Source organism: Manis pentadactyla, chromosome 2 (genome assembly GCF_030020395.1).
Source record: "Manis pentadactyla isolate mManPen7 chromosome 2, mManPen7.hap1, whole genome shotgun sequence".
Lineage (NCBI taxonomy): Eukaryota > Metazoa > Chordata > Mammalia > Pholidota > Manidae > Manis > Manis pentadactyla.
In genome coordinates, this window is record NC_080020.1 from 155680484 (window position 1) to 155693595 (window position 13112).

The 13112-nt window shown below is 56.6% G+C and overlaps 1 protein-coding gene across 2 annotated transcripts; it reads left to right on the forward strand.

The window, feature by feature from the left end:
- Positions 1–662: 662 nt before the first annotated feature.
- Positions 663–12991, forward strand: GPAT2 (glycerol-3-phosphate acyltransferase 2, mitochondrial). Of its 2 annotated transcripts, XM_036879977.2 has the most exons (22): positions 664–1228; positions 2941–3067; positions 3201–3314; positions 4030–4103; positions 4493–4597; positions 4838–4966; positions 7275–7374; positions 7730–7863; positions 8181–8277; positions 8375–8587; positions 8932–9051; positions 9218–9300; positions 9644–9762; positions 10461–10531; positions 10605–10863; positions 10948–11096; positions 11239–11316; positions 11785–11916; positions 12007–12127; positions 12230–12295; positions 12518–12573; positions 12695–12991. In XM_036879977.2, exons 2-22 carry the CDS (start codon positions 3002–3004, stop codon positions 12809–12811), a joined length of 2403 nt encoding a protein of 800 aa, XP_036735872.1. In that variant the 5' UTR covers positions 664–1228; positions 2941–3001; the 3' UTR covers positions 12812–12991. The 2 variants fall into 2 exon arrangements, with proteins under 2 accessions (XP_057352965.1, XP_036735872.1); XM_057496982.1 differs by having other exon boundaries at positions 663–1228; positions 12518–12991.
- Positions 12992–13112: the final 121 nt, after the last annotated feature.

Genomic DNA, 13112 nt, shown 5'->3' on the forward strand with positions numbered 1-13112 from the left:
CCTCAGGTAAATTCAAGTGTGTATTCTTAGGAGGCAACTTACGACTTCTAATTAAAGGTGGTTTTGTTTTTATAAGCTTCAGAATCTCAGAGACTAGTGACCAGTGTATACTGGTACAGAAAAGAAAGGTAAGATGGGAACAAAATGGATACCAAGTGCACACCTGGGATCGAGTGAGTGGACACAAACATATGGACTGGGTAGAGAGACACAAAATGGTACAAAGAAGGTAGAGAGATGATTACACCCTGGAGGGGAAGGGTGGGGGCGGTCACATCAGGGGTGGTGAGTCAGAGAGGAGGGAGTGATGTGAACCAGCCTTCTGCTCTCCCAACCAGCCCAGCTCCAGTGTGGCTTTGCACACGCAGTGTCACAACGTTCTGAAATTGTGGCATTCTCTTGACTGTCAATTGGGCTCATTACAGGTTGGGGGCGGGGGGCGGCAGGCTGCGGGCAGTGCAAGAACAAAGCACAGTCATCCCTTCCTTCATGTATTCTGTAGGTTTTGCCTACTATGGGTTCAGTGAAAAGATAAATGAGCCAATAGCTTTCGTTCACCTGAAGCTCAGGGCCGAGACAGGAGTTGGGTATTAATCAAATAACCCAACGAATAAACATACTGGTCATTGGGCCAGTTGAAACTCCAGCACCTGGTGACTGCAGCATGTCCCTGACTACGCTCTAGACTTCTAATTAATAAAGGAAATGACACGAGAGAAGTCTGATTTGTTTCCCAGGATCCAAAGCTGGCTTCTGGTAATCCTCTCTCTTTTCTAAGCGCCCGCAACTCAGAATTTTGCTAGAACCTGAACTACAGCTTGGTGGCGGGTGTACCCCGGGAATCTGTTTCATTAGAACCTGGCTGCCCAAGAGTCCCTGTCCATCCTCCCAGCACGCCCAAGACTCGCGGACGTCTCCAAAGGTCCCCACAACCCCACAAGGCCTGCCTGGGAATGCGAGCAGGGTCCAGGCCGCAGCCAAGAGCTCACCTACCACTGCCCAGCACACCGAACCCAGCCAACCCTCCCGGAACCCCGCCCACAGCAAAGGTAACGTGGCCACGCAGCCAATGGAGCGACATGGGGATGGGGGCGTGGCTTTAGGCCCAGCGCACGTCCCAATTGGCTAGCAGGGATGTCTTCCAGACGGCGCGCACAGCCCGCCAGTCTGCCCTTTCCGGTCCCCTCGCTGGGTGGCTGCCTTGGCGGGAGTTGGCCGCTGGTGTGAGGTGAGAACCGCGGGGTCGCTTAAGGGCTGGGCCAGGTCGGACCAGGCCCAGGATCGTCTAAGGACCTTCCCACTTTGGGGACCAGCCTTGACGGCCTTTCGGAAGGGTTGACGAGGGTTGGATGGAGCACCGACGCTGTAGGGCCTGACGTGCAAATGAGCCCCCCTGTGGGGTCCGTGGTGTAAGGGGCGGGTCCGGAGAGCCCCGCTTTGCCGGGCCCTTGGCTTTCTGTCGCCCTAGACCTGGGGGGAATCGGGTTGGAGTTCGACACCGCCACTGCGGCGGGCGCCCTTTCTTCCGTCTTGGGACAGCTCAGGGAACACCTGCCATGGGTGTGATGAGGATCGCGATTTCTGAGGGCCGAGGGGTGAAGAGGTCCTGTTCAAGCTATGGTTCTCTGGAGGCACAGACATTCCAGACAGGGGAACGGGTTTGGGTGTTATCCTTTAACGGAGGACTGCAAACTCAAAAGTGCACAGTGGCCTGGCAGCAAGTGTGATTGATGGGCTGGCAAATGGGAGGGTGCGTGCTGCTGGGCTAAAGGGACATTGGCGCTGGGCTCCAGCCCGCTGAGGCCCTGTTGGGTGCATGTCAGGTCTCAGGTCTTTTTCAACAGCCACCTGGAAACCCTGATTTTTTTTTTTAATGTAACAAGCTCTTTAGTTTTAAACGTTGAGGTTAATTCATCAAGTTTTAGAATATTGTACTGCCAAAGAAAATACATATGTAAACTGTATGTGGCCCTCCTGAGGCCAGTTTGCTACCTCTGCTGGGGAGAGGGTGACCATGCAGGAGCTACAGACTGAGATCCCCATTTTCGGGACTGGGGAGCTGGAAAGATTTATCCTGGCATGGAACTCTGAATTGTGAGAGCTGAGTAGGCGAATGGGAGTAACCCCTGGCCTTGACTTTTACTCTACCCCTTTAGGGTTAGAAGGGATCTACTGGGTCAGATTTTGAAAGTGGGGGTAGTCTGGTGTTGGGGAGCAAACATCCTTCTTGCAGAGCAGGTCAGACTCCTTAAATACAGCCCTGGCTTGGAGACTCCCTGTGCCAAGTGTCTGTGAGGACATTTTCCAGGTGGGAAGTGCATTTGGGATGAGTCTGCCAGAGTTTATATACTGCAGGAATTGTGATCCTAGAAAGGTATCTGTGTGGTATTTCTCTGTGTTTTACCCCCCAACCGTCCTGCACCTCATAGGCCCACATTCCTGTAATGACTAAATGAATAAAGGGCTGTCTTCTGGGGCAGGGTGGGGGTGGGGAGGTGGGGGGTGGGAAGAGCAGCTGGGCAGGACCTGGTGGCCTTGTGGCAATGGTCCTGTTTCTCTCTGGTCGTCTGATGCCTCTTCCTGCCAATCCAGCCTTGTTCTTTCCCTTTGCACAGAAGAGGTCTGAGTCTCCAGTACAGCCTTGTCTGTGCTGTGAGATGGCAGGGTGGGTATGATGGTAAGACACCTGATCCCCTTAGTGTCAGCCTAAGAGATCCCCTGATCTGAACACTGTGAGACCTTTGAAGGACACTGTAAAACCAGATGAGTATGGGGTGGGGCTTTGATTTGAGCCAGCCCCCATCTTCCAGCCCAGGTTCTCACCACTGCTTGTCTGGGTGTTGTCTGTATGTCCTTGGGGTAGGGGTTTGGGGACCACCCTAGGAACCCCTAGTTGTGGCCAGATGCTAGTACCCTCTCTATTCTTCCACCTCTCCCCAGGTCAGGTTCCTGTGGAGAGAGAGAGGCAGAGGTGGCTGGTTTCCAGATCTTACAGGCCCCCATGGCCACTATGTTGGGAACCAGACTCCAGACCCAGCAGAGGAGCAGCAGCCAGAGTGGCCGGGAGGTAGTGTGGCCTCTCCCATTCCCAGAAAACCCTCTGCCCTCCTACCTCCCTTCCTGTGTCCCTCACTCCTGGAGCCTCCCTCCCTCTGCCAAGGACCTTAAGACCCCTCATCTCTCCCTGTGGCCCTTTCCAGACCAGACTGTGGTCCTCAAGCTTTGGGATGAAGCTGGAGGCTGTCACCCCATTCCTGGGGAAATATCGCCCCTTTGTGGGTCGCTGCTGCCAGGGCTGTACCCCCAAAAGCTGGGTGAGTGATGGTAAAGCCAGGTTCCAACCTGGGATGCTTGGGGTAGCTTGGTTTTGGGAGCCACAGCTCTGGGAAGCAACTTTTTTTTATGTCCTTCCAAACTTAGCCCTCCCCTGTCCATGCCTCTGCTCTTGGCTTTCAGGGACATGAATGCGCTGGTATTGGTTGTGTTGCTGGCCTGGGGCTGGCTCTCAGGTCTGGGAGAGTTGGGTGGGGGAGTGCAGCGGGACCTGAGAAAAGAGGTAGGGAGCGGCTAGATGGTTGGAGTCTGACCATGACTGAATGAGTCCTGTTGTTCAGTTTTGGGGATATTGCCCACTCAGAGTCATCCAGCGCTCAGCATATGCTTGAAGACCTCTTGTGCATCCATGCCATGTTCCAGTGCTGATGGGACCCGGGGTTCTTGTGGAGATCCAGGCTACGTGTTCCCTGCTGTCAACAAGAGAACTTCTCAGAGACTTTAATGTGCTCCTCAACATGAGGGCAATTCCATAGAGAATTGCAGCCCTTCCATTTTGAATATAGAACCCTTTTTCCTGAGTGAGCATCAGGATCTGGGGTTGAACATCTTTAGGAATGCTATGCTAAAACCCTGTCTCCTGGTACACTTGAGAGTCCTGTCAAGCAAAGACCACAGAAGACAGAGCAGGGGCTTTCCTTTGCTGGTTTGGGAAAGCCCCTTAAAGACATGCTGTCACTACCCCCTTTCTGGCAGGAGTCCCTCTTCCACAGAAGCATAATGGATCTAGGCTTCTGCAATGTGATCCTGGTGAAGGAGGAGAACACCAGGTAGTCAGCTTGGGGGTAGGACAGATGGTGGGCTCGGCCCTTGGGTTCAGGGCTGCTGGGGCCCTGTGGAACAAGAAGTGTCCATGGCCTCTGTGGCACCCCCACAGGTGGGGAGAGGCAGGCTTGGAGCTCTTCTGCACTTTCTTCTGTGAGCATTTGTGGATTTCCCACTGTGTCAGGCCTTGAACCTATACTCTGTGAAGTGGGGAGATGGGTGGGAATTGGACACAGACTGATACGTGCTTTTTCCTGCTCCATGATAAGCCAGGCTCAGGTGTCCCCAGGCCATGGGAGTGGGATGTGATCCCTTCCTGATGGCCCGCTCTTTGGGCCCCAGTGGGTGTGGACCCTCTGAAAGATCTACCCCCTGCTCTGGGGGTTATGCCCAGGTTTCGGGGCTGGCTAGTTCGAAGGCTCTGCTATTTCTTGTGGTCACTGGAACAGCAAATACCCTCCTGCCAGGATACCCCGCAGAAGATCATGGAAAACACTGGGTGAGGAGGCAGGGACTGGGGTCCAGCTGGCACTTCTGGGATCCTTGAAGGGATGACAAAGGCTCTAGGCAGAGGTGGCTGAGAGGGCTGGCTTCTAGTGTTGGCTTTGCCTGGGGCCCTTCCTTAAAGATGGAGGATGAAGACTGGAGGCTGTTCCCTGGGGATGCTGTGCGTCTGAGGGAACTGATCTGAGAGATCTTAGGCCTGTCCCAGCCTGACACCACTACCCCCATACCCCAGGGTGCAGAATGCCATCTCAAGGAGGGCCCCAGGAGGGGCTGGGGAAGGCCAGGTGCCCGGCCTCGTGAAAAAAGAAGTTCAGCGCATCCTGGACCATATCCAGGCTCCACCCCGCCCCTTCCTGCTCAGGTAATTCTGCTGAGAGGCAGTGGTCCCTGGACTGGGGCCTCTGCCCTTTTGGAGAGTGGGCATTGGCTGGACTTGGGGAAAGACTGGATTCCCCTCCTGGGGAGCTTGATGGTGTGTTTGCCAGAGAGCCTGAGGGAGCCCCTGATCTGGACACTGTTAAGACCTTTTGAGGACAGCTGGCTCCTTGGAGGGACCAGTCAAGTATGGGGTAGGGCTTTGTTCTGAATCAGCCCACAGCTTCCATCCCAGGTTCTCACCACTGCCAGGCTAGTGTTGTCTATCTGTCCTAGGAGTAGGGGCCTGGGGTCACCCCAGATCCCCTGGTGTGGCCTCCAGTACCCTCTCCATCCTTCTACGTCTCCCCAGGCCAGGTTCCTGTGAGGAGAGAGAGGCAGGTGGTTGCTGGCTCCCCATCTTACAGGGCCTCATGCCATCCTCCCTCCTCCCACATTCATCCATATAGTTCCGAGCTCCTTTTAGATGCAGGGCACTGTTCCCAGGGGAATGGAGGGATGACAGGTAAGAGTGAACAGAGGTAGGTGGAGCTGCAAGATGGACAGAACAAGGTTGAGGATTGAGAATCCTGGAGGGGAAGAAGAGACTTGTAAGCCAGGGCCAGAAAGGGAAAGGAGCCAACCTTGGGGGTTAAGGATGGGGAATATAGAACTACCAGAGGGAATAACATGAGCTGTGGCCCCAGGAAAAGGATGGGTTTGCTTAAGAAGCTGACATGGTTGGAAGCTGGCAAGTGAGGGAGTTGCTGTTGGAGATAAAATTAGGAGGTAGAAGGGACCAGATACACAGGACCATACAAGAGGTTTGGGTTGGACTTTAAGTGCAATGAGAACCAGTGTAAAGGCTTTAAGCAGGGAATGACAAGATTAACTGGGATCAACGGTGGAGAGAACAGACCATCTGGGAGGATGTTTTGTTACTCCAGGTGAGATGTGATGAAGAGGTGGGGTGTAACAGTAGAGGCTGGAAAAATGGATTGTGAGACCAGTGTGAAATTGACAGACCCACTGATGGATTCCGGGGTAGGGGCCAGTGAGGGGCAAAGGGAGAAATCACAGGAGAGTGGTTTCTGGCTGAGCCCCTGGCGGTGTGGCTGGAGGGGCAGGCTTGGGGAGGGTGAGTTTGGCCTACAGTGGGTGTTTTGGACATAGAGGGTCTCAGATATCTGACATACTTGTGGAGACACTGAGGATGCAGTTACTTAACATGAATTGAGCTCAGAAGAGAGGTTGAGGTCAGGAATGTGCATTTGCAAAGCTGTAGCATATAGATGATGTATAAAGCCAGGAGATGAATGAGTCCCTGAGAAAAAGAGGGTGCAAGCCTGTGAGTGTTGGGCTCAGCTGTCTTGTAAGTTCTGAGGGATCGACTGAGCAAGGACAGGAAGTAGAGGTTGTTGGTGGCCTTGATCAGCCCTCCAAAGGACAATTCTGTGACTTTGCCAAGATTTCCAGTTCCTTGACCTGACCACCTTTATATCAGCCATCAGCCTCCCTCCTGGCCCAGCTTCAATTCCAGGGAGCATTGTGATAATAATGCCCTGTGAAGGAGTCACTGGGCACAACCTGGTTGTCTGAACCCACCCACCTGTCTTCTCTGTACCTAAGCTAGAGAAAAACACCAGGTGGACCTGTTTCCTTTATAAGCACTCCCCCAGGTTCTGATCCAGAGGGCTCCTTCTCAGACTTACCCACTATCAACTGATGCCCCATCTCAAGGGGCTTCACTGAGAAATAGAAGCCACCGAATGAGCACGTGCTGCTTATCCACCGCATCTCCATGCTACCTACAGCTACACTTCCATACTCATTGAACACCGGTCTCCCCATCGGGCTCTAGACAAGCCCTCCCCAGGGACTCTGCCCCTTCAGTTATCCCATCCTTCTGGGATCCTTAGCTCCTCCCTTTTTACTTCATCTTTCACAGCAGTTTGCAAAGACCAGGCCAGGTTATTTCTGGAGAGAGTGTTCTCTAATCCCCATTGGGATAAATGGAGGCAGGGAGATGCTCTGAAGCTGATGAGAGGCCCCTGCACCCAGATACCGTCTTGGGAGAGCATCAGCACCTCACAGTGTGGTCTCTGGTGTCAGGCCCTCCTTCCAGGCCCAGCACCACCATTTTTTAGCTTTCTTTACTCTTCAGCAGCTTCTGTGACCTCAGCCCCACTTTCCTCTCCTGCCAAGTTGGGTGGTAATAGCACCCGCCTTAGGGTAGTGCTGGGCCTCCAGGTGCAGTGGGACCCTGCCCAGAGGGTGGTGCCCCGCCACACCTTAGACTGGGTGTTGCTCTTCAGGCTGTTCAGCTGGGCACTGCTGCGCTTCCTGAACTGTGTCTTCCTGAACGTGCAGCTCCACAAGGGCCAGATGAAGATGGTCCACAAGGCTGCCCAGTCAGTAAGGCCCGCCCCCCATGGGGTGGGGCTGGTGAGGACAGAAGGAGCGGAGGCCCCATCAGCTGGTGGGAAAAATCCACTGCTCTCTGACGACCTTCTCTTCAGGTCTCACGGCCCAGCTCCCACGGGGCTTCCTCTTAACGTCTTTTCATCATGGTCTTAACCATTACGTCAGTGCATTACCTTAAAAGTTGTTGACAAAGGTCATCAACTTTGGGAAATGCACCCAGAGGAAGAACTCTTCTGAACCCTCCCTCCCTCTGGGGCCGCCCTGGGTCTGGAGGCACTGAGTTTCAGCCCCTTGCACCTTCAGGGCGGGGGTGGATTGGCATTTCCCCCTGGCTTTCCCCGAGCAGGGTTCGCCGCTCGTCCTCCTCTCTACCCACAAGTCACTGCTAGATGGGCTCCTGCTGCCCTTTGTGCTGCTTTCCCAGGGCCTGGGTGTGCTCCGTGTGGCCTGGGACCCCCGCACCTGTTCCCCCACCCTCAGGTAAAAGTCTTGTGCCCCTGGATGTACAGGGGAGCAGTCCCCAGGTGGGGCAAGGGTGTGTGGGGGTGTGTGGAGAGGTTGCTAGCAGGAGTGCCGCAGAGGTGCTCTTCCTGGCCTCTCTGCTCCCGACTTTCTGCCATCTCAGCCTGGGGGGCTCAGCCATAGGGTCAGCTGTTGGCTCTAGGGCCACGCCTGGCCTCAGAGTGCTCAGGCAGGAGGCAGACTGGCCCTGGATGGACTGAGGCTCTCACTAGCCTCCTGCTTGGTTCTTTCTCTCAAGCCCCTTCCCTCATCAGGCTCTGCCCTGTGCCCCACAGAGCTCTGCTTAAGAAGCTTGGGGGACTTTTCCTGCCCCCAGAGGCCAACTCCCTGGACAGCTCTGAGGGGGTCCTTGCAAGGGCTGTGGTATGTGCGGTGAGTGCCCCTAGTGGTTGTATATGGGGCCAGGCCAGGGTACAGGGGCCTGATGCTGCTTTGGCCTTGACACCCACCTTCCCCTACCCCCTTCCAGGCTATAGAGCAGCTGCTGGCCAGTGGACAGCCCCTGCTCATCTTCCTGGAGGAGCCCCCTGGGGCCCAGGGGCCTCGGCTGTCAGCCTTGGGCCAGACCTGGCTGGGACTAGTGGTACAGGCCGTGCAGGTGGGCATAGTCCCAGATGCTATGCTGGTGCCAGTGGCCACCACCTATGACCTGGTTCCAGATGCATCTTGTGACACGCGCCATGTGAGACCCTCCTGCCTTTTGGGATCCCAAGTGGACACCATCTCCAGAGAGCAGGCACATTATTGTGTCCTATGGCTAAGTCCCCCCTTAGGCCTGGGGTCAAGGGGGGAGTGCAAAGGAATTCTGTTATTTATAGTCATTTTGTGGCACCTGCCAAGGCTGCTACAGTCACCCTCTCATTTCATCTTCAAAAGATTCCACTAGGGAGGGATTTCTCCTGTTTCATGGATGAGAAAACATGCTTGGAAAGGCCATGGTCATGCACTAATTTGGGGCTGAGATGAAGTTGAGCAGAAAGTGGTGCCTCAAGCAGGCCAACTTACTCAGCCCCTCCCTCCCTGCAGGCCTCAGCCCCACTGGGGCTGTGGACCGGAGCTCTGGCTGTCTTGCAGAGCCTGCGAGGCTGGGGCTGCAGCCACAGGGTCTGCGTCCGGGTGCACTTGGCCCAGCCCTTCTCCCTGCAGGTATGCAGCCTGTTGGGCAAGTCTGGGAGTACCTGGGATCTGCCCTGGGACTTCTGGCACCTGGCCCTCAAAGCCATGGCAGGGATAGCCTTGCTACTTTAGGTGGGCTGTGTGCAGGTGCCCTGGTGGACCAGGGCAGGCCACCTGAGAGCCTTGTCATGGGCAGGAGTACACCATCAACTCCAGAAGCTGCTGGGGCAGCAGGCAGACCCTGGAGCAGCTGCTGCAGCCCATCGTGCTGGGCCAATGGTAGGGACAGGGCAGTGTGTGGGTCCGGGTGGGCAACACAGGCAGCCCTTTGGCCCCAGCTTGTGAGCTGGCAACACCCTCTCCCATACCCACAAACACATCACCAACTCCAGCCTTCCCTCACCAGATAGCCTTGGGTCATCTAGAACAGTGCTTGGCCCCACTCTGCCTATAATCTGAGCATAGGGCATGGCACACAGGCCTGAAGGCTGGGGTTACTTGAACAACCTCTTGCCCCAGGGTGGGGATGGGGAACATGCTCCTCTGAGAAAGCTCTGGGCTTTCCCACGACTGTTTTTAGGGTTGGTCTCTTCATCCTGTGATCTGTGTGTCTCTATCCCAGTACGGTCATCCCAGACACTGAGAAGGAGCAGGAGTGGACCCCAGTAACTGGGCCCCTTCTGGCCCTCAAGGAAGAGGACCAGCTCCTGGTCAGGAGGCTGAGCCGCCATGTCCTGAGTGGTGAGGGAGAACTAGGTCTGGGCCTTCGGGGGAGGCTCCTGAGTCATCCCTTCTCTCCGGGCTGGCTAGTTGCCAGGACCCTCCATTCTAACTGGGTTTCTGCACCTGACCCTCCACCCTCACCCGTGTGGCTGGCTTGGGACGTGTGAAGAGGAGTGGAACAGCCCCTGCCCCTGAGGGGGAGGGTGGCCATAAGGGAGCCCCTGAGTGAGTGCCCACAGCTGCATGGAGGGTGAGCTGTGCAGAGGGCATCCGGCTCTGCCTCGGTGCCTTACATCACCTCTGAGCCTGGACTCCTTAGCTGTAAATGAGGGTGATGTTAATTGAATGGAATAATGTGCGGAAGGGACTTAACACATTATCTGGCACAGAGAGGGCTCTTAATAGGATTGTCTTTATTCCTGTTTCCTCAAACGTCCTTCAGTGTGGAGGCTGTGGGTCAGTGGGCAGGCCTTTGTAAGGCAAGGAAGGCCCCTGAGCTCCCAGCCTGGTTCCCAGCTATTTCATAAGTGCCACTTCTCTGCTGGTACTCAAGGACCAGGCCTGCACCTCTTACCTGGGGTGGAGTTGTGTGTCTGCGGTGTGGCTGTTGCCAGGCAGGCAGGGGAGGAGAGATCTTGGCTGGGAAGGCTTGACTGGGGCTGAAGGGAGTGGCCGGGCTGCTGGGCCTCAGTCTTGACCAGCACCCACACCCCCAGCCAGCGTGGCGAGCTCCGCGGTGATGAGCACGGCCATAATGGCAACGCTGCTGCTCTTCAAGCACCGAAAGGTAGGGGGCAGTGTGGTGGGGGCTGGGGGGAAGGGGCGGCCCCTGCTCAGCCCCTGTCCTGCTGCTGGCCCAGGGTGTGTTCCTGTCGCAGCTCCTGGGGGACTTCTCCTGGCTGACGGAGGAGACGCTGCTGCGCGGCTTTGACGTGGGCTTCTCTGGGCTGCTGCGGTGCTTGGTGCAGTACACACTGAGCCTGCTGCAGGCACATGTGGCCCTGCTGCACGTCCACCAGGGGGACCTTCTGGTGGTCCCTCGGCCAGGCCCAGGCCTCACGCACCTGGCACGCCTGAGCGCTGAGTTGCTGCCTGCCTTCCTGAGTGAGGCTGTGGGTGGTGAGTCCCCAGGGCTCCAGTGGGTTGGGTGGTAGGGGTGAGGGAAATGGGTTCCTTCCTCATGCCTGGCCCCTCCCCCCACAGCCTGTGCTGTGCGGGGACTGCTGGTGGGCAGAGTGCCACCTGAGGGGCCCTGGGAGCTGCAGGGCATTGAGCTGCTGGGCCAGAATGAGCTGTACCACCAGATCCTGCTGCTACTCCACTTGCTGCCTCAGGACTTGCTGTTGCCGCAGGTCAGGCCTCTCCCACTGGTGCTCCGCCACCCCTCTGGGTGGAAGAGGGGACTGTGCTGGCTTGAACCCATCCCAAACCTATGTCAGTAGACTGCCCTGCCCTGCCCTGGCTCTCTGAGCCACACGACACCTCTCCCCCCAGCCCTGCCAGTCTTCCTACTGCTACTGTCAGGAGGTCCTGGACCGTCTCATCCAGTGTGGGCTCCTGGTTGCTGAGGAGGTAGGTAGGCAGGGCAGCTGGAGACAAAGCCCCTGCTGGGGCCTGGCCTCCTTCAGCCTCCCACCCTGAGCGACGACTCCCCTGGCTGCTCCTCTGACCCATGTGCACTGTGGGGTGGGCAGCCCCCTGGCCTGGCAGACAGGAAGCCTGGGTCCCACCTCTGCCATTCTCTGTGTGGGACCATGTGTATCTGCCGTGACAGGACTGGATAAGTGTACCTCTGACGTTCTCTGTATACCAGCCCCCACATTTCTTGTCCACAGGGCTGTGGCCCGTAAGAGTGGGTGCACATTTCCTCTTACCCTGCAAGTGGGCTCAGCAGGGGCCATGGTTGGTGTGGCCCAGGTGTCCTCTTGCTCTGCTTTGACTTTATCTCTGTGTGCCTGGCCTGCCACGTACTTGGTCTGGGAGACTCAGGGCTGAACCTTGGCCAGCCTGACAAGGACCAATGGCTCCCATGGCCCCTAGAACCCAGGCTCCCAGCCAGCCTGTGACACAGGGCGACGGCGTTTGACTGCAAAGCTGCTGTGGAAACCGAGTGGGGACTTCACTGATAGTGACAGTGATGACTTCGAGGAGGCCGAGGGCCGGTACTTCAGGGTGCGCTGGGAGAAGCCCTGGGGGTGGGGTGGAGGGGTGGCAGTAGGGAAGCAGTGGGAGCTGCCCTCACCCTCTCCTGTCTCCCTCCAGCTCAGTCAGCAGTCTCGCTGCCCTGACTTCTTCCTTTTCCTCTGTCGCCTGCTCAGCCCACTGCTGAAGGCCTTCGTGCAGGCTGCTACCTTCCTCCACCAGGGACGGCTGCCTGATACGGGTGAGGCATGCACTTCCTCGGCCATCCACAGGGGGCGGCTGTGAGTTCTGGGCATGGGCTCTGCCTGTGGGGGCCCAGGCTCAGGTCTTCTCTGGCCTGCAGAGTTGGGCTACGTGGAGCAGCTGTTCCAGTTCTTGCAGGCCACTGCCCAGGAGGACGGGTTCTTTGGTGAGTCCCAAGCAGCCAGCGTGGGCTCCTGGGAGGCTGGCGGGTTTGCTGGTGGCTGCTGCCCCCTGCTGGGCAGTGCCAGACTAACTCCAGGAGAGAGGGCCTTCAGGTTGTCCCAGCGGTTCTTGGGGGAGTAGTTCCTTCTTTCAACAAAAGAGAGAGAGAGGCATGTGCCTCTTGTTTCCCTGCCCTCCCTATAGCTTTTGCTTCTCTTCCCTCCAGAGTGTGCGGACCGAAATCTAGCCTTCAACGCTATCTGGACCTTCAGAGACCTAGGGGTGAGGGGCAAGCTCTGTTCCTGTTCTGCCACCTGCCCCCCACCCCACTCCCCACCCCACATCCCTGCCTGGGGAAGCTCAGCTGTGCTAGAAGCACTCGCAGCCCTTCTCTGTGGCTCAGGTGCTTCAGCAGACGCCCAGCCCAGCAGGCCACATGCTCCACCTGTCCCCTACATTTGCCATCCGGGAAAATCAGAAGAAGCTGGAACAGTTCATCCAGCAGTTCATCTGTAGCTAGAACGTGGGGTGGAGCCCATGCAAAGACCTCTCAGCTAAGTCCTGGAGCCATAAGACCAGGAGGAGGAAGCAAACCCTTAGGTGGACTATAAAATCTTTGTCCCTTGTCATCTCTGGCTTTCTCTATCCTTTGGTGTGATAAATGAAGGGACTGGAAAAGTCTTCTTTTCTCAAGTCCAGCAGTGAGTGAGTGAGTGTGAGGGAGGGAGGGAGGGAGTGTGAGGGAGGGAGGGAGGTCGGTCTGCTCTCTCCTTCCCGTGGAAATGCTGTATTCACTCCCTGAAACAAACTCCAAAGAACAA

Bases quoted from the DNA above. Each gene is read 5' to 3' on its own strand.
- GPAT2 (XM_057496982.1), top strand. From the start codon at position 3,002: ATGGCCACTATGTTGGGAACCAGACTCCAGACCCAGCAGAGGAGCAGC. The intron at 8,278-8,374 runs GTGAGTGCCCCT...ACCCCCTTCCAG, and splicing joins CAAGGGCTGTGGTATGTGCG to GCTATAGAGCAGCTGCTGGC. The intron at 11,317-11,784 runs GTAGGTAGGCAG...CATGGCCCCTAG, and splicing joins GGCTCCTGGTTGCTGAGGAG to AACCCAGGCTCCCAGCCAGC.